Source organism: Melanotaenia boesemani, chromosome 8 (genome assembly GCF_017639745.1).
Source record: "Melanotaenia boesemani isolate fMelBoe1 chromosome 8, fMelBoe1.pri, whole genome shotgun sequence".
Classification (NCBI taxonomy): Eukaryota; Metazoa; Chordata; class Actinopteri; order Atheriniformes; family Melanotaeniidae; genus Melanotaenia; species Melanotaenia boesemani.
This window is the reverse complement of record NC_055689.1, coordinates 12510975-12532356: the sequence shown is the minus strand read 5'-3', so window position 1 is coordinate 12532356 and position 21382 is coordinate 12510975. Positions and strand designations below refer to the sequence as shown.

The window sequence follows — 21382 nt, the reverse complement described above, 5'->3', positions numbered from 1 at the left end:
GTAGAGAAATTTAAATCCAAATTTACAAAAAAGAAAGAAAAATAAGGAAAAAGGATGGGTATGGGGTGATGGAGCTTAAATAGCAGATATTTAACATAGAACATAGCAAGAAAGTGCTAGATTACACCAGAGACTGGATCAGTGAAACCTAATTCAATAAGCTAGTTTTTTTTTTTTTTTGGAGCTGCTTCCATTGAAAGCCTGCTCTGCCAAGACTGATTTAAAGTGATCAACGGGCTGAATTTGCATGTGTCAAGTTAATTGTGGTTTAAATCCATGTCAATTTGCTTTATGTCCACAAGCATAATAACTGATTTCCCTGTAGCAGCTTTAGCTCTTGAGATTTGCCTTTTTAAATGCTGGTGTGTCTAAAATCATAACAGCATAGTTCACTTGCAAGCTAAAGTACAAAACTACCCGTAAAGAGTTTATGTGTATTTCAGATTAAGTTTAGAGTTTTAAAGGATAAAAAAAAGAAGGAAAATCAGGAGGTCAGGTTTGACGCATACATGGTTGAGTGCAGTAGATATACACATTTTGTGAGGTTTTATACCTTCATGACAAAGTTGCGGCTCCTGTGGCAACAATGCATCTCTCGTGGTAGTTTAATGTAAGCTAAGTGGGAAGTTGTCATTAATGAAAAGACGTACGTTTTAGGACAAAATCTTCCATTTTTCCTCACCTTTAAGAAATACTACTTTGAGTCTTCCCCGTTTTTTATTGCTTAGATTTAAATTACTGAATGAGGAAAACTTTCAAACTGACCTCTTTCCTTACTGAATAAAGCAGTGGATTCATCTCTTGCTCTGGTCCTTTCCCTGCCATCTCTATCCCCCTAACATGAGGACGAAATCTCCAACATTGGTCCATTTCTTTTTCCTCTCCATTTTTTTTTTCACTGGAGATGTATTTTTGTGTGAATCCAACAGCGGGTTCAACTTTCTTGAACCCAGACGGGGACTCTGGGACGGAGGCAGACAGCGAGCCTCAGCTGGCCTTTTACACCGACCCTAACCGCAGTCGACGCCGGAGTCGAGGTATGAGAAATGGTAACGCCAACAGCGCGTGGGGCTCTGGGGGTAAGAAGGACTCATACACTTACAGTTTATCCCGCCGGTGGTATTACCATTACCACGACGCATGACAAGTAATTTGTAATTTGTGTATGCTCATAATTTTAACTCCTAAAGGACACACACAGGTTGTATGTGCTCTATGCCATTATATTGATTTATATGAATATATATACATATACAGAAGTGTGTGTGGTATTTGTGAGCATGTAAAACTGATCTCAGTGCATCTGTATACAATCTTGTTGAGTAAAATCAAACAAGATGATGAGATCAGAAGTTTCTAGAGGAAAAACTTTACTATTCGTTGCATCTTGGGATATGAATACCATATGAGCACCCCATTTTGAAATAATATTACAGACAAATATTATTTCTGAAGAGGACCCTGTGCAAATGCTGTCAAAGTGAAGTGGTGGAGCATGCTTTATCTGTCAGCATGCATTGTCTCTGCAGCTTTGATGTACAGTAATGGGTTGTGGAAAGGAGAAAAATAATAATAAAGAAACAATGCCCTCAAAATAATAGCGGCTGTCATAAGGCGTTACAAGCCTTTACAAAGCCTCCAAGCCAATTATCCCCCGTCATGTGCACAGGTGTCATAAATACAGTGAAGCCTTCAGAAGTGTAGCCGACACCTTTAATTAGAGCTTGGTATAAGAATAGAATAAGGTGGTCCAGCCATGCCCTAACTATGTTGTTTAGATCCAGAGGAAAGGATGATTCATGAGGCATGAAAAGCAATTTTAGTCATTTCATGTTTATGGAAAAATCAGAAAGGGACAAAAATATTGGAATATTAAACTTTTTTTGTGAAATGCATACCAGAGATAGCTTTTGTAAAATCACAAAACAAATTCTCAAATGGTACAAAGTAAGCCAGAAAGGTCAAAAAGGTAAAATGATGCCCATATCCAGTTTCTGGGTAAGTTACTAGATTAAATAAACTAGCTTGAAACAGGATACAAAAGGTCAGCTTTCCATTTGTTTAAAGGATTGCCTCGGGCAGCTTTTGACAGAGAAAGCTCTGCCAGAGTAATTTAAAAGTGACGATAATACAGAATCATGCTGCTAGCGTTAAAGTAAGCACTTTAAACAAAGTGTGAATGCCTGTATTCAAGGTCAGTGTGCATTTTCTGTGTGTGTGTGCATGTATGCATGGCCCTGTGGGTATGAGGTCACGTTTACCACTTTCTGTGTTGCGCTCTGGAGTAAAAGAGATAAGGGAAGAGTTTTCACTCTGGCAGAGGAAAGAGGGAGGGTTGCAGAACAACCTCCGAGCATTTATTTATTTATTTTTTTAAGCCTGTGTCACTATTTTCTCCGTACATCCCAGCGTGGATGTTCAAACCCTTCAAAGGTAAACCTTACGTCTGTGTCACTGAGCCATGCCTGGTCTAAACCTCCCAAAGGCTTGATGGTTTTTGATCCAAAGGTCCGTTTTATGGGCGTTAAGTCTGTGTTTTTTTCTTTTGGACTGTGGATAAAAGAAAAAAAAAAAAGTCCTGTGAAGGCAGTGTGTGTATGTGTCCGGGTGTCTGTGTGTGTTTATGTTATGAAGGGGCTGTGGGGGGGAAAGCATGGCCACTGCCTCACATATTTCTGCCTTTTGTTGTCTCCCTCCCCTCTGCATTTGTTCCCAGCAGCAGGTTCCCCGCGGAGCCCCATCAATAAGACCACCCTGACTCTGATCAGTGTCATCAGCTGCGTGATCGGCCTGGTTTACTCATCTCACCTCTCCTGCAGCCTATCAGTCCGAGTAATCTTACATGTGCCGGAGCATCTCATCGCTGACGGTAAGGCTTTACACCAGCCAGAGATTGTGGATGCAGCCTTTCCTTAACGCACTCTTCTGGAGGCTCAAAGCCCTGGGGGGCTGAGCTGGTATTTTTCTGCCGCTCTCCAGGGAGTTCAGCTCACTATATCTCTCAAAGCAAGTGCCTGTGCTTTGCGGTCGAGCTGCTGATTTGCTTGGCACTCAGAGACAGAGGGAAATGCCAGGTCGATCACCCTTTCTCTGTGTTTCCCATCCCCTGGCACACGACAGATGTGCCCTCAAAGCATCACAGCACATCCAGGCTAGGGCGCAGTGACCATCACTCTTACCCTTGTACTTCCTGAAGCGTTGAACTAAGCTTGCTAATGAATTTCAATGTAGCAGCTACAGGGCAAAAAAGGAGAAAAAATAACATCAAGGGGGCTAAGTGCAGGCTCCTGCAGCCTCATTGGCATTTTTCAGCTGTCACAGGAGTGTGCTGGCAGTCTAGATATATTATAGAGTGTGACTGTGGCTCACTCATCTATCATCTGGAGGTCTGATTCGATTCGGAGTGCTGCAGCTTTCCGGTGGTATATGCTGGCCTGCCAGAAAGATATTAAAATTCAGGGGAACCATCCAGGGAGGGAACTTTGAAAGAGGAGATGAAAGATGGCGATTTTGCCTGTTGAATTACCAAACTGGGATCGATTTAGAATGTTTCCATAAGTGTCTCCACAATCTCATCAGAGTTGATTTGATGTCATGGCGAATCAGATCAAAATTTGGATTCTACCACTGGGAAAAGAAGCTATTAATGCCAACAGCTGCGCATGTGTCTGCTCTCAGATCCTGCAAAGAAAGGCACAGAAATGTGGTCACACCTTTCTCAATCTCCTTCACATCAGGGAAAGGAATCTTGCCTGAGAGATTTTGTATATTTATTCAAGACAACGGTATCTACTGCTCTTCAAGATACATAAGGTGGGACAGAACAAAGTTTTCTCTCTGAAAAACTTTGAGATAGTGTCAAACAGAGATGTAGCAGAGGTTCATTGGTTTAGATTTAAGATGAGTCTCATGGTCTCAATTTAAGCGGCTGTCAGGGACATAACCCCTTGTTCTGATGCAGGGCCATCATACTGCCAAAAAGGGTGGAAATCTAAAACTCACTGGCATTTTAGAAAGGCTAAAAAAATGTGTAGTAAACCCCCATTAGTTTGGCAAGTTTCCAAATTAGTGATAAGGAGGAAAAGATACAAAGATGACAAAAAGAAGCTGTACATCGACATATCTGAGCCAGTTTCTAACATCAGCAGGCTTACATGCTTCAGTTATATTTACATAGCAACGATGTGCAACCAAAGACGTCTGGTACAGAAAGAAAAATCCAGTCAGTCATTATTAAGCGATAATGTTGAGGGAAAATAAAAGAAAAATGTAATTATGAAAAAAGGAAAAATACTTTAAACAGGATGAAGCTTCCAGCAGAACCAGGGTCAGAAATTGTGGCCATCTGCACAAACCGCCGGGGCTTAGGGGACGAGAAAAGAGAACAGGGTAACACAGAAAAAGATAACAAACAATAAACACCAGGGAGGTCATGCCAGCAACCACAAAACATGCAGCTATGAAACCAGAGACACCGGGAGAATAGATGGAGACAGATAAAAGAAAACCATGAAACCGAGACGCACTGCAAAGAACTTATTTAATTACACTGTGAGTTTTGAAAAAAATAAAAACTAAAAAAATACATTAAATGCATTTTCTGGCATCATCCCACAGAATAATACATTCAAATAAAAAAAATTAGAATAATGAAAACAAAAACCTAAAAAATCTTGATTCTTAGAAGACAGATGTAGCTTAATAATGTAGCTGGTTTCCCACCATAAAGTGCAGTTCATTAGTATTATTATTGTATTATTTCTCTTTACAATCGCTGTGTTGTAGTGATATGTGTGGAATTTTTACTCACATTGCAAACTTTTTTCCCTCTGTAAATAAACAGTGATATGATAGAAGACACTATAAATACATAAAACTACTATGCAGAATACAGTAATATACTTTATTATAAATTACAGTAAATCTATTGTAAAATACCAGTAAAATGTTGGTGTCTTAGCTACCAGTATTTTACTGTTATTTGCAGTGCACACAGCTTTAATTGGGTGCAATATTGACATACAAATGAATTGCAAGTAAAGGAGAGGAGTGCAGCTCAATGCATTATGGGAGGTTGCTCTTCCCCCAGCCTGGGGCTAAAGCTGCATAACCAAGTAGATCAGCTGGAAGCTTTTCTCTGGGTTATTTAGACATTGTGATAATAAGGAATTACAGCATTATAGCCTAGAGGTAAGAAATGAATGATTACTTTATCTGTATCACAGGGAAGCACAAGATTTCTTAAAACTGACAAATAATGGAGCTAAAAGAGAGCGGCCCTGAAGAACTTTAAGGACATACACTGGTCAAAATGTTACTCTTAAGTTTCCATGTTTTTACTGGGAGTCACGGTAATGACAGTCCGAGTAAATGTCTCTATATTTTTTATGTCGGGATTTGCAGACATTAAAAACTTTATAAAAAGGTATAGTGTGCATTGAAGTGTCAACAGTGCAGATCATTAGTGAGTGACCTGTTTGAAATGGTTGTTTTATTTTTATTTATTTTCTATTTTCCTTTATTAAATAGTCCTGGACTTAGTCTGGTCAATTCAATTTCTTTGGTTCTTTGCACCTGCCTTTTTTCTCCTGATAGGTCATGAACAAAACTGGACTCAGCTGAATTCATATATCAAAAGTCATTATAGAACATGCTCGAGAGTCACACAGTGACAGAAATGTCAAGGTATTACAGGATGTCCATTCAGGAATGTGCTTGCTACCGTGACTTTAAGATTAGTTGTTTGGAGACTCCTGAAAGGAAAACATATGAACCTGATTTTACCGTGCTGACTTTAGTTAACAGCGTTAAAGCTGTAAATACTTGAGTCTTTGCTGCACCATTCAACATCAGTGCAATTAAAGCATGAAGAGATGTGTTTGAAATTGATTTTTTTTCTAACTAATTTATTCTTTTTAAAAAATATCCCTTTTCTGCAGCATTTGTTAGCTAATTATAGTCCTAGTAAGTGCACGCCTACAGTCTTTTTCCCAAAATGTATTAGCTGTGACAAACTAAGTGTTGATCTGATGCTGAAGTTCAACTCAAATCCCATTATGTTGCTATTAAAACATGTGTAAAGGTCAAGTGGGTGAATGGCAGCTAGTGTGCAGATTTCTGACAAGTTCAGGAGAAAGAGGCTTTAAATAGAATATGGTTGATGGTGTTAAGTAAAAATCAAAGAGAATAAAGCTACAAATAAATTGGAATATCCATTCATGTCATTTTCTGAATTTGGATTCGAATACATATTTAGTCAGAAAGCAAAAAAATACTTTTTCTCTCTTTTACAGATATCTTTTTTTAATAATAATAATAATAATAATGGATTAGATTTCTATAGCATTTTCCAAGGCACATAAAGCATTTAAAGCTTAAAGGTGTGCTTTATCTTTTAACATTGCATGCATTCTTTAAACTTTAGTTTAGTGTCACCAGTGAGTCAAACCATTGTTATTCAAGGTTTTCTGTAAAGTTTTTTATCACCAGTAAAATATCTTTTAAACTATCTACATATTGCATGCTCTTCCCATATTTTCATTACAAGGTTAGACTTGTATTTTTTTAAGAAAACGTTGTTTGATAAAGTTTTGATAAAACTGATCACATTGAGCAAATTTGATCAGATCAGCTGTGAATGCTGCTGTCATTTAGCTTTCATTGTTCTAGAATGCGCCGCTAGGTGGCAGCAGCAATTGTAGTAGCTCTGTTTTTAACTTGTGATTTTTTACAATATAGCCGTCTTTTTTAAGACATCAGCTGTCAATCTGTGTCTGTTCGGGTTGATTTTTCACGCTGGTCAGAGGCTGTGCTATACGGGAGATTTTTCTGAATATTTTTCTGTTTTTGCAAGACTTGTTATTGTGAGTCTCCATGGCAACGAGACTTGTTTACCATTGGGATCAACTGATAAAACTCTCCAAACTCAAGATTATCAGTGAAACAACACTTCAAATCCCAACGGAGTTGAAAAGAAAGAGAAGAGGATGCAGGGCAGGAGCGAGGCAGAGAGAAAAACGGTGGCGATTCAAACCGTTTCTTCCAACGGTTGTTATGGGAAACGTGAGATCGCTAGCTAACAAAATTGATGAACTTCAGGTGCTAACCAGGTCTCTTAAAGAATACAGAGAGTGCAGTATTATGTGCTTCACCGAGACATGGCTGCATGAACACATCCCAGACTGTAATGCGTCTGTACACGGCTTCAGGACGGTCCGTGCAGACCGCAATAAACAACTCAGCGGGAAGCTGAAGGGAGGTGGAATTGCGGTGCTGGTAAACCAGCGCTGGTGTCATCCTGAACATGTCACTGTTAAAGAGAAGATCTGCACAAGAGACATTGAACTGCTAGCTGTGAGTCTCCGCCCGTATTATTTACCCAGAGAGTTCACATGCGTTATTCTGGTAGCGGTATATATATTACCTGGTACCGCTCCAGACGCAGCCTGTGATGTCATTAACTCTGTAGTGGCCAGGCTTCAAACACAACATCCAAACGCATTTGTGGCGATCTCTGGAGATTTTAACAACATCTCCCTCTCTGCAACTCTACCAACTTTCCAACAGTTTGTCAGCTGCTCCACCAGAGAAAACAAAACGTTGGACTTATTTTATGCAAATATTAAAAATGCATACAGCTCCTTTGCCCTGCCACCTTTAGGAAGATCAGACCATAACCTAGTTCTTCTCTCCTCCTCCTACAAGCCCATCGTTCAGCAACAACCAGTCATTAGAAAGGCTATTAGAACCTGGTCTAATGAAGCTGAAGATGCTCTGAGAGGATGCTTCGAGGCTACAGACTGGAACGTCCTATGTGAACCTCATGGAGATGACATCAACGCCTTGACTGAGTGTGTGACAGATTATATTAACTTCTGTGTGGACAGCACCGTTCCAACAAGAACAGTGAGGTGCTTCCCCAATAACAAACCCTGGATCACCAGTGACCTGAAAAAGCTGCTGAACATCAAAAAGAAAGCTTTTAGGGATGGAGACAGGGAGTTATTGAAGTCCACACAAAAACAACTTAAAACACAAACGAAGAAGTGCAAGGAGGACTACAGGAAGAAGTTGGAAAGTAAGCTTCAGAAAAACAATGTGAGGGATGTGTGGTCAGGAATGAAGAAGATCACTGGCTTCGGGATAAAGGAGGATCAGACCGATGGAGGTCTGGACAGAGCGAATGAACTGAACATGTTCTTCAATAGGTTTAGCTCATCTCCTGCTTCAACCCCAACTAGCCACACACCCTCCATGAGCCCACAGCTTTCCTGTCACACCTCCACTCTGTCACCCTGCAGCTCAGTCAAGGACCTGGACACAACCTCATCTCCCTCCACATCAGGACTTCCTGAAACCTCCTCTGCCTCCACCTCCACTCTGTCTGTCTCCTGTAACCAAGTCATGCAACAACTGGTGAAACTGAACCAGAACAAGGCTGCAGGTCCAGATGGTGTCAGTCCCAGAGTTCTCAAGACCTGCTCAAAACAGCTATGTCCGATTCTCCAGCACCTGTTCAACACCAGCCTGAGTCAGAGAAGAATCCCGGTGCTGTGGAAAACATCCTGCCTTGTTCCAGTGCCTAAAAAACCACAACCAGCTGAACCAAAAGACTACAGACCAGTCGCCCTGACATCTCACGTCATGAAAGTCCTGGAGAGACTCTTACTGGCTCACCTCAGCAAGCAGGTGAACACCTTTCAGGACCCATTACAGTTTGCATACCGTAATGGGCTTGGGGTTGAAGATGCCATCATATACCTGCTTCAGAGAGCCCACTCTCATCTGGACCAGTCAGGCAGCACTTTGAGGGTCATGTTCTTTGATTTCTCAAGTGCTTTTAATACGATTCAGCCTGCTCTGCTGTGTGAGAAGCTGCAGAAATTCCAGGTGGATCCCTCCACAACCACCTGGATTTACGACTACCTCACAAACAGACCACAGTTTGTGAGACTGAAAGGTTGTGTGTCTGAGATGGTGGTCAGCAGCACTGGAACACCACAAGGGACTGTACTTTCACCATTTCTATTCACGCTGTACACCTCAGACTTCCAGTACAACTCTGAGTTCTGTCATCTGCAGAAATACTCTGATGACTCAGCAGTTGTTGGGTGTATCAGTGATGGACAAGAAGCAGAGTACAGAGAACTGGTCGGTCAGTTTGTGAAATGGTGCGGTGACAATCATCTCATCTTGAATACCAAGAAAACAAAGGAGATGATTGTTGACTTCAGGAGGAACAAGAACACACATAGAAGTGTTTCCATCATGGGAGAGGAGGTGGAGGTGGTGGAGGAATACAAGTACCTTGGAGTTCAGCTGGACAACAGACTTGAGTGGAAAAGCAACACTGAGTACATTTACAAGAAAGGTCAGAGCAGACTCTACTTCTTAAGGAAGCTGAGATCTTTTAACGTCTGCACCAAAATGTTGCAAATGTTCTACAGGTCTGTTGTTGAAAGTGCAATCAGCTTTGCAGCAATCTGCTGGGGCAGCGGCATCAGAACCAGAGACTTGAAAAGAATTAACAAACTGATCAAGAAAGCTGGATCTGTGCTTGGAGTAACTCTGGAGCCGCTGGAGTTGATCATCAAAAAAAGAATTCTGTACAAGCTGACGAAGATAATGGAAGATCCTTCACACCCTCTACACAACGCCGTGACGAAACAACAGAGTGTGTTCAGTGGGAGGCTTGTTCAAGTCCGATGCAAGACAGAGAGATACAGAAGATCCTTCCTTCCAGCAGCTATCAGGCTGAAGAACAAAGCCCTTAATTAATTAATGTGATTGTTTAAAAAAAAAAAAAAAAAAAAAAAAAAAAAAAAAATTACTACTACTACAATATTGAATTTCCCTTTGGGATTAATAAAGTATTTTTCATTTCATTTTCATTCATTTCATTTCATTTCATTTCATTTCATTCATTTCATTTCATTCATTTATATTCTTTTATGCAGATGTTTTTTTTTTCTTTTTGGCCCTGCTATTCTCACTTCCTGTCATCTTGCCATCTTCCTGTCTTGTCCATTTTATCCAACCGTTTCCGCCCTTCTGTCCTCTTCAGGTTCAAGATTCATTTTGCTGCAGGGAAGCCAGTTGGACGCTTCAGATTGGCTCAACCCGGCCCACATCTTGTTGTATCACCAGCAGAATGCCAGCGGACCCTGGGTGAGCGAGCTGTGTGGCAGACGCCTGCTGGATCCCTGTGAGCACCAATGTGACCCTGAAACAGGTTAGTGTAGAATCCTAAATATTTTTCCTCATTGTTTTTTCAGACACTTTAACAAAGAAGCCAAGCTGACTTACAGGCCAGTAAGACATGCTGTAGGGGAAGCTGTGGGAGCAGGAATCAAATATCAAATTTGGGAATTTAATTTTTATGGGATGGAACGATCCATTTTTCTTTTTCAGAATGCCTAAATTTTGAGTTTTCTGACTGCTTTATACAACCATACAAATGAGAATTTGTCCACAAATAACAAGACTTAAAGCACATTTTTACTGGATGAAGCAGCTCGCTGTAGCTAGTCTGAATGCTCACACAACAAACCGATCTGAGACTACCACACATAAGAACTAAATACAAAAACTTCACAGGAAGTTCATTTTTTTTTCCCTCACATACTGATATTTTCTTTATTTTAACTTCAGCCACAAACAGTTATTCTTAATTTCAACAACACGTCTCTTATGGGGGTGGGAATCTTTAGGCACCTCACAATTTGATGAAAATTCAGATGGCTGTGATGAGATTATAAAACAGTTACTTTTTGCTTTTCAATTGGAAACGTGTAACTGCTTTCTCACATTTGTTGTGACAAACACTGAAGAAGAAAACTCCTTCATCTCTTGCTTAATGCAGAAACACTTCTGTTTCCACCAGATCAGAGCACAACATGCAGCTGCATCAAATCCTAGTGGTCAAGAGTTGATCATATTTCTATCAGAACCTTTACCAAGGTCTCATTCCGCATCTGACCACGAGCTATCATCCTACAAAGACATATATGTTGGCTGTGTTTACCCACAATGCCCCGCGTTAAACCCACAGTGCCCTTTTTATTGTGGTCCACTTCCTGTATTTGGTTCACTTGAAGCAAACTGAGAGTTATGTTTCTTTGATCTGCATCTGAGTTTGTTTCTGCATTCACACCTACAAACATGAAGCAGACCTTCAGAGCAAACAAAAGTACCCATAGCAACCAAAATGCTCTTACACGCTAGCTTTTGACGCAGGTGGTGTCGGTTTTTACGCCCCGCCATCGTGTCTGTTACATGCTTGGCACAGACAGTTCGAGCGCCACACTTGTGCAATTTTGAGTTCCGCCTTCAACATTTTGTTATTAATTTAGAGTTTAATTGCTGTTTTCCTTCTTTTTTTTTTTAACATTTTCTACATCGATTCTGAATCGCCCACATCTGTATCGTGATGCATCTAAAATAAACATCCCTTGTCTTCTAGCTGTCATCACATTTTCTTTTCTAAAATACAAACCTAAAATTATTTCTGTTGTAGCTGTAGTAACTGGTTTTGGGATTTTTAACCAGTTAGATGTTTTTATTTGTTATGTTGCATTTTGTTTATTCATTTTCAAGTTGCTGCAAAGGAGTATGAAGTGATCTTCTTTTTAGTTAGTGATGCCATTTTGATGTGAATTTCTTGAAGCAGATGATGTGACAAAGATGGTTGGGAGGTAAAAAAAAAAAGCTCCAGATGCCTGAAGATTAATAGTGAGATTTATTACAAAAAGTGACATCTTAAACAGATCTGTAGAAATTTGTGAGGTCTCTGGGCCAATTGTAGAGAATCCCACTGGCTGTATCAGCTCTCCTTACAAACAAAGAAAATTCCTAGGCTGATATCTGGAACCACTCATGAGACTTGCAAATAGAAACATAAGACACTATATATGGACCCTTACAAGAAACCTATACCCTGTCCATATATAGAGCCTAGAAGTCACTGAATCTTAACAGATAGCAGACTACTACAGCTGCAGCTAAATATAGTCATAACCTATGCAATGCTAATGAAATCTAATTATAAACCTATGCAATACTGAAGATCAAACACTTCAAGTAACAGGGCCAGAGTAATACTTCAGGAAGAAGACTGATCAATTGTTTTGATATAAGTAGGCTTGATATTATGTGTGAGATAGCATCATGTATTACTTGTGACTTATGTAAAGGAAAAGCAGCTTGTCTGTTAGTTTTCTTAGATTGGATAATAGGACATCATTGACTGTGTGAGACGGGGAATAGTGAGAAGGAGGAACAGTACAGTACTCTCCTATTCACAAAGTTCAGTTGTACAGACTACAAGCAGAAAAACTACACATTAAATGTATTATGTATAAAAATGAAACCTTCTTCCATTTTAGCCACTGATAAAAGCTAAGCTCGCCAACTTTTTAAATAAACTCATGCCTAGTTACTGTAGTCCTAGTCTGTGTCCTCCTCATTTGAGGAATGAGGACCATGTGCCACTACTGTACATAATGTTTTATTCATGATGCAAACCACAGTCACATTCTACATGATGAGACCATCGAGTTGGTAAAACAGAATAGTAGAACATTAGTTAGTAGAACATGTTGTTATTTAACAGGCTCTTTATCACTCCTCTGCATATGAATTCATTTTCATCTTTCCAGCCTCCAAATTCACCAAGATAATCGGGAGCCTGTAAAACAGAATAATGTAATATAGCTTGTCGTTTAAACAAGTTAGACACACTTTAGTCTGAAAGCTTTAGTTTGCAAACTGAATCCTACCACATATGTCCTCAATCGTTTGAGCATTTATTATTAATAAGACCTCCACTGGTGGGATTATTCTCAGTTTATCTTTTGTTATTATCAAGGCGATTAAGGATGTCTTTCCAATAAATTCAGAGATAATAATGGGAGCCTTTAAATAATTGCTCATCACAGATGAGTTCTTATTTTTCTCTTTTTTAGCTCTTTTGATCAGCCAACTGTTTCAAAGTAAAGTGTTAAATGTGACACATTCTCTCTTCGTGTGGAGGTGTTGAGAGTAAACTTCTACCATGACTAAAAAAAGGAAAAAGAAAGATCCATCTTCTCACTTACAAAAATAGTTCTGGCTCAGAGTTGGAAAAAAAGTCTTGCAGTGTACATCACATTAGAGCCTGAGAAACAAGGGTTCCTTTATGAAAAATGCGTCAAATTTCAGGTTCAGATTAATTAAATATGAGGAATTATGTTGTGTGCCTGAAATAACATTAGCCTCAGCAAACACAGTCCTCACATAACTCATCTGTATGTATCTGGATTATTACAGAAAGCTGCTCCATTTGCATGTTGAAATGTTACTGTATAGACTCCAGTTTTGATTTATAATGATGGATAACGGTTTTCATCCTTTGGATTTGTAAATAGATTTTTTAGTTGACCGCTAAAAGCTATTTACATATAATTTGCTTATTTTGTTCTGTGTCTTAAGTATTGATAAAAGAAAGTGTGATAACACAGTGTGGGGCTCAGTTTCTTGTCCGAGACACCTATGCAGAAGCGCCGCTTGCCAACATGCAAACCAGGCAAATGGTTGGGCCCACGAGCCAGAAGGCGACCTCCAGGGGCCAACTAGCTTTAAATGAAGACAGAGCAGTGACACTGAGGAGAGTTTGCGATGACAGTGGCTGACCACCACAGGAGTCCTCAAAGGGGCCCCACCCTCCACCTCTCGGTTTTGCTGCAAGTACTGGTATGTCTAAACAAACAGGAGGGTGCAGGTTTATAAAAATAAGAAGTTTTAGTGAGAAGATATAAAACAGGAACAGTAAAGAAGAGAGAAGTGGTAAGTAGTGCAGATAATCCAGAAGCTAATTAAGCTCAGAGCAGCTCAGTCTGTCCTCCTGATGACTGCCTGGGTGTCAGGAGGCTGAAAATAAAAACAGATAACTTGGATAATATCAAATATCAAAGCTGTCTAGTTAAAATTAGCCATAAGACTTGAATTTTAAATTATAGAACTTATAGGCCAGAAATCTGATATGTAGTACAAAAGTTCTTGGATAAAAGTTACTGTGTGCAAGTGGTGTTTATATTTTATTTTCCATGTCCATGAAAACTACTTATGTATGGGCTGTATTAGCTGTAACTCTAATTCTAAACAGTCATAATTCAGGTTTCAGCACATAGTTTAACCTTCTGTATTGGAACTACATTTAAGTGCCCCGTTAAATTAAATGAAAATAGTAAATAAACAAGTAGAAAGCAGTAGAAGACGTGAAAGCTGTGAATGAACATTTAAAATGTGCAATTGTAGAGTTTAATGCTGTAAAAACAACACCTTTAAAGACAACATTATTAACATGTCATTGTCATTGTTACAAGTATACAATATTGTAAATAAAAGGGCGATGAACACTGGTTGGAGGGGCCCCCTGTAAAATTTTGCTTGGAGCCCCAAGAGACCCAAGAAATAAATCTGCACTCATAGACAGAAACTCTAAACACAAGAAATGATACATGCAAATAACTGAAAACATCTGTGCTTGTATTCAGAAACTTTCTCTGTAATTAAAAATCTTATTTAAGCAATCAAACCGTTCACAAAGTAGCTGACAAGGTTTCTGCATGCCTCCATATTGTTTCGTCTTGGCCACTTTGGCTCTTTGTTTCAGTTTATTATCTTTTTGGGAGAAACAGCTCTGCCCAGTGCCAAGTTTTTTTCTTTTTCTTTTTTTTTCTTATTCTTTTTTTAGATTGCCTGCAGGCTTTCATCAAGGCAACAGTGATCTGGAACAAATTAGCAAAGTGGTTAGGAAATGGTTAACATAAAAAAAGGCATTATCATTTTGAAGTCTAAGGCTACATCCCATCTAAAATTAGTGGAGTGAAGCTCAAAGACAAGGAGGCTTTTAAAACTTTAAAACTTAGAAATGATGGCAAAATTAGAAGAAACGATTTGACGTATGCCAAGGTTTAGCAAATGTCTGACTAATTCAACTGTAAACATTTAAATGCTCAGAAAGTGTGCAAAATTTAATTTTATAGCAAATTAGTAAATTCTAAAATTTTATTTAAACATCTTGCATTAACATACAAACAGCCTGAAGAAGAATAAAATAGAAACTGATTTTCAGTAGCTTACAGCTTATTGTTAAATATGCATTAATGCATTCTGATTTTAGCAAATTGTGTGTGATGTCTGTGCATGTTAATATGAGCTGGCTGAGGAAACTAGTGAAACTTAGGAGAATTCAATCTGTATATATACTGTATATACAAAGCACCAATATTTGTTTACATTGCTTTTGTGAATAAGGGGAAAAAAATGGATATAATGGTACATTTTAATTTTACCTGATTTCTCACAAAGCCTCAGACACTGCAGAATTTAGTTAATGAGTGCAGGGAGAAATCTCACATTTGAGGCAGTGGAAATGTCTTCCTTATTTTGCATCCATTATTTAGCAGCCCAGCTCTCCCCAAGGCAATGCAGAGTAAGTTCTGAGACCTTTGAATGAATGAAAAAGCTGGACGAGCCATCTTTGTGTGGAATAATTTCCTAAACCACTGCCCCCTTCATACATGCAAACCACTTTTTCAAGTGATATATGGTCCTACAGCAAGGCCTTAGTGTTTACACTAATTCTTTAATTCCATACTAATCAAGAACATTTGCATCAAGAAGGAGCTGCAGCTTTATGGTTGACTCAAAGGAGACCCAAACCCATTTTATATGCTAACCCTTTAGTGTTTTCCCATTCTGAAAGTAGACTTAATTGCATCCTGACCCGGAAGCATTAAAGTTAACATTATCTTCTCAACTTCTGGAACAGAAACAATTTCACTTAAATGCAGACTTAAATTCAGGGAAAAGAGAAAAGTTCCATGTTGCTTGTAGTCAAGTATTTTGACATCTTTCTTGGCCACAGTTGCTGCTTCTTTTTGCTCCTACTACCTTTTCAAGTTCTTACAACCTATTTGCAGCATTGAAGGAACACAAATATGGAGTTTTCTTTATTTAAATAAAAATTAAAGTATTAGTCATGTTATTTAAAAGCCACATCTCATATATGTAATTCTGTGTGGGTTTGTCAGCAGGACATTGTTTGCATAGAAGTGAGTGAAAGTGTTTGTGTGGGCTGAAAGCAGATTGCAGAGGTGCTATAGATAGCTTCAATCCAATCCTCCTTTCTGCTGCGGAAGATACTGATGAAAAGTGAGATGGGTTGTGACAGTAACAGTGCTGCTCGTGCAAGACATTAAAAGAGGCAACAGATGCTTTAACACACGGTGGTTCCCTCCCTGCTCAGCTTTAAACCTGGGCGCTGACGTTTACAGGCTGTTTTCACCACCTTCTTTTCCCCTCTGTCTGCTCTGGAGGTTGTGTGGGACTTTTATGATATACAGAGGGGGCAAGTCATGCCTCTGGGGACACGTGTTCACATCATAACATACTGGCTTGATTAATATGACTGCATAATGGATCAATGTGTGGTTATCTGCTTGGTGAGCTGAATAATTTGTGCACAAGTGACACAACAGTGCATGAGGAAAAAAATAAAATCACAGGATCAGGGCGCAGTCGTCACTGCCCACACAGAAGATCAAGAGTCTTTTGAAGGGCGATCTGTATGTTTACTCAGCCTGGCTGACCTAAATACAGCGATGTGATTCAGAAGGTGTCTAACAGTGAAAATAAAATGTGAAGATTGGAATCTGACTCTGTGCCTATAAATTGAGCCATTAGGGGCGGTAACACCTTGCAGCTGTTAAACAAGCTTCAGCTGAGTCCCATGACCCGAGAGAGCAGAAAGATAGCAATTAAAGTGTTTAGCATTGTTCTGCAGATGCATGACAAATCTGAGCTGTTGCTCTGACATTGGTTTTCTTCTTCTTTCTTTTCTTTTTTTTTTTTTTTGGTTTCTTTGGACAGAGTTTGTGTCTTGGCATTTAAAATTAGTTCTCTTGTGTGAAACTTTTCAAGTTTAACAAAGCAGAAAAATAGCAATTATATTTGGAGCATCTGCAGTTTGGGACTTCTGCCAGGGAAAGTGTTGGTAAAGCAGCAGGATTATGAAAAGTACAAGAAAAGGCGTGTTTTTACTAAAAGGATGTTTTAGAAAACATTATGCACTTTGCAAGAATAGCTACACGAGGTCGGATGAGAACAGCAAGGTGTGTAATTTGGGCAAGGATGAAATGGTGAGTGTTTTTAAGTCGACTTCAATCTCAGATCAGTTATAAAGATTCTGCATGTTGAGGTGCTGAAAAAAGAGAAGAAAAAAAAATAATGGATTTAAAATTTTCAAATAACATTTTATGGAAAAGAAAGAAGACAAAAGAAATCTTTCAACTCAAAAGCCACAATTCACTCAACGATGACAAAAGATTCTTTGACATTTGCTAAACTGCAGGTTGTTTCCACAAAAGCATTTGTCTTTCACTTTCAGTCGTCACAGCGCCGCAGATTCAGCCCCTCACATTTTTTACAATCTGGTCGGAGGAAGCCTCTTATAAAGAAAATGATTAATTAAAGGAAAAAATATTATTATTTTTTGATCATATTAAGTTTTTTCTCATTTTAGAAATGTTACATAATTTACCGTATAGTCAAATTTAGTCTAAATCAGCTGACTTTGCCACATTTTTATAATGCCACTGTTTTATAGGGGATATTACACAAAAATACCAAATAATGATACAGGAGCTTTCAAAATGGAATGGTCTTCTTCGTTTTCACTTTAATAAATCACATTAAATCATAATGCTGACCATCTTTTGCATACTTACAACACCTATAACATACTTATAACAAGTATTTTCTCTTTGACAGGAAAAAAGAGCAGCTGTGGGATCCCCTTTTTTTTCAGATTTTAGGTGCAAGTTGTTTGTTTTGCAGTGAGACATAGCAACTGTGTGTTTTAAAATATCTTTATACGACTGATGCTTAAACCAGTTTAAAAAAACATCCACAATTGTTTTAGATTTTATTCAAATCAGTAAATTGATAAAAAAAAAAAAGAAAGTCAGATTTAGGAAATATTTCTGAGTTCTGTCTTGATATTTCTTATTGACAAACTGCCATTCTTTGCACACAGCAAAATGGCATTTTCCTTTTTTCTGACTCAAAACCTTGTTTTGATCCCCAGCAACACTAAAACCTGGTCATTGAATCGGCTTTGACTCAACTAAAGAGCAAACAGAGTTTTTATTTTTTACTAAAACTATGAGATTAAATGTAAAAGAAAGAAAACTGCTCAAGTCATTTTTTAGTACCATGAACAGTAGAACCAGTGAATGTGATTTCCTTTAGCCTGGCAGGTACTGACAGCTGACCTTTTCCATTAACAAGGGTGTATAAAAGCCCGGGGCTGGTGCTTCTCACTTGCCTCTCATTGAGCATGAAGAGAGCATGTTGTACACTTTACCCCTGGGTAACCCTCTAAACCAAAGGTGAGCCCCCATCAATCATAGTGAGCAAAGTCAATGCCGACATTTCTCCTGGGAGCTGACAGCAGAACAATAAGCTGATGCTCTGCTGTTCTTTAACAGGCTTGATGCCAACATGGAGCATCAATGATGTTTATGCCCCACGGGTGAGGTACTGGACATTTTAGAGATTTGTATTCCTGTGTATCCAACATCACTTGATCTGCATGCCCAATCCAACAACCACACATGGGGTGCTAAACGTAGTGTAGAGCTACTGTTTCACATGATTTGCTGTTCCTCAGTTTATAGGTTGAACAGATGTTCTGTGTCACCTGTTTATAGTTTCCATAAAATGTGGCCTTTGGGCTGATGGCTAAGTGAATTAGGTGAAATCTGCACCACAGAAAACAGTATTCTTAGAATATGATTGCATTGATGATTAGAGTAATATCTGCCCTCATCACATTATGTTTAGGCAGGTTATAGTGTTTACCCATTAGAACCTGTCAGATCAATGTGAAAAACACACTCATCATCTTGAGTTATATATTTGGATTAATTACTTAAACTTGTTAATTGTTAGTTAATTAAAAATAAAAATTGTAAGCGGTTGTAGCTTTTATTAATACCCTGAGCTGTTTTTTGTTTTGTGTTTCAGGAACTGTGAAGATTAGGCTTCGTGTATAACCACATGTTATAAGGAAGGATTAGTTTGTATTTTGTGATTTAAAAGAACTGTGATTTGAAGCAGCAGTGGTTATAGCCCCTAAAATATCTATCAAGTTAGCAACCCCCTGTAGCTAAATTAAAGAATTTGACTCCAGATTTAGTGACTTTCCAACCCCCCTTTGGCCACTTTTTCCCCCCTTTTTTTTAAAAAAAAAAAAAAAAAAAAAAAGCAGAACTAGTAACAAATTCAGTAACCTTAAATATCCCCAGCACTGCTGCAAGAGGAAATATCCGGTTACATCTAGATTTATCTCTGTGTGATCATCAGCAGAAATAAATCTGCTGATGCTTTCTTAAACTTCTCTGGATGATAATGCGGGGAGACATGTACAATTTCAAACACAAGTGTTTTCATTTGATGCATTGTACAGAGGTAGCCTTGGGCTAATTTACATCTGCAGTTCCCTGGCTGGGGGGATATCAAATATCATATATGGTCCCTCCACCCACACACACAGACACAAACACTGAAATTGTGTCAGATGATGTTTTAATTTTAACAGCAGACATAAAACTAAAAATGCTTCAAAGAAGCTGCAGATTAACATGTAGTCTTAATGGGATGCTTTTTCACTCAGAGTATTAATCTTGATTCAGTGTCGCACAGCAAAACCTGGTAATTATATGAATGGGAACAGCTTTATTGACAGTTTTTCTTTACTATTAATTGTTTAGGTGAGCACAGAAAACAGAAAAGCAAATCTTCTCTTTCTGATTCTCCTATGGGAGCTGTCGTCTAGGATGTTTATCATTGGCTGCAAAGCAAGTTTCTGTAGTTTAAGCTGGTTCTCTGCAGATTCTGTGGCTCTGTTTGGTTTGAAGACTGAACTGAAAACAGCTTACGCTGAATGACCACATCAGTGCACCGAATCAACTAATCAGTTTGCCTCTGTTTCATACCTAAAAAAAATACCGGTTCATCCCAAGGACAAAACTTCCAAACATAAAGTGGAGGTGTATTTAATTAAGTGTATACAGGAGACGAGCAAAATCAATCCACAACCTCCATCTTTAATGTAAGAGACTTTTTTTAAAGGCCAATAATGTAAAAACATGGTCAGATGAAACTGATAATTTGTGAAGGACATATCTGCTTTGCACAAAAAAAACAAACATCAGTCACCTGATGTTGCCCTGACAACCCTCCAGGCTGTGTAACCATTATTTGTATCCTGATTCATGTCACTACAACATCTCAAATAAAGTGATGCCTTTGCAAGTGGAGCTTACTGGTGAAGAAGAAATTCCAGGCAACAGTAAGCAGATAGGTCATTTTAAGTCAGTGTTAAGGTTAAAGCATGTGCAAAGTGAGAGCAATCCATTTTCAACAAGGAAAAAAACAGTAGTGAGCAAATGTTTCATTCAGTGTGCTTAAAACCATCTACTAGCATGCTGGACAGTGGTGAGTGCTATTATCTTCTTTTCCTGCCTTTGGCTATTTGTGGCAATTTTTAGAGCAGCTATATCATAGTGTTAGAGCAGATTGCACATGTTCCTGCTTGAAAACTTCTTTTTTGGGGGCAGCTTGGACTTCCTTGTTAGAAATAAAAGATGATCATGAGTGCTCTGAATGCCTAAAGAGGATCCTCTGTTGAATCGCTCTCTCAGAGTGATAAGAGAGGAGCAAAAGGAATTTCTGGGGAATTAAAAAGTCCCCACTCTGAGGAAGACATGATTAAATCACTGCCTTTTTTGTTTGCAGGAGAATGCCTTTGCCTAGATGGTTACATGAAGGACCCTGTTCACAAGCATCTCTGCATCCGCAGTGAGTGGGGGCCCAATCAGGGGTAAGTCGTGATAATCGACCTGTGATGGTTTGTGATTGCTCATTATCATGACAAAAGGAAAGAACAAGAGAACCGTCCTTCAGATCAAGTAAAAAAAATATGATTTTGTTGGGCGAATTAAAATAGATTATGTTGTCAATGCCAATTAATGTTTGAAAGCATATGATATTGCAAGATCACATAAAGTCCATAGACATTCACACAGCTTATTAGTTGTTTACATTAATTACATTTGCATTAATTATATACAGATGAAACCTTTTAGAATAGCCAGCAAAGGCCAATCACTGCAGCTGAATCTCAACAAGGTGGCTGAAACTGGCTGGTGTTTGAACGGGAGAGGTAAATCTAAGTAGGTACATCTGTACATATCTGCTGTGGATAATATTAAATGTTATTTTCAAATAAAAACAAAATAATTTCAAACAGGAATGCATGTAATTTGGACACTATGTG

At 38.7% G+C, this 21382-nt stretch overlaps 1 protein-coding gene across 3 annotated transcripts in view; it reads left to right on the top strand.

Annotated features, from left to right (window-relative positions):
* The window catches only part of astn1 (astrotactin 1), a 400574-nt gene that overhangs the window by 105034 nt on the left and 274158 nt on the right, over nt 1-21382 (top strand). The window contains exons 6-9 of one of the 3 annotated variants that reach the window (XM_041992000.1): nt 930-1037; nt 2720-2869; nt 10064-10231; nt 20842-20926. In XM_041992000.1, coding sequence (XP_041847934.1) covers nt 930-1037; nt 2720-2869; nt 10064-10231; nt 20842-20926 — 511 coding nt within the window. Of the gene's footprint in view, nt 1-929; nt 1080-2719; nt 2870-10063; nt 10232-20841; nt 20927-21382 lie in introns of all 3 variants that reach the window. The other 2 variants (XM_041991999.1, XM_041992001.1) reach the window with 2 other exon arrangements.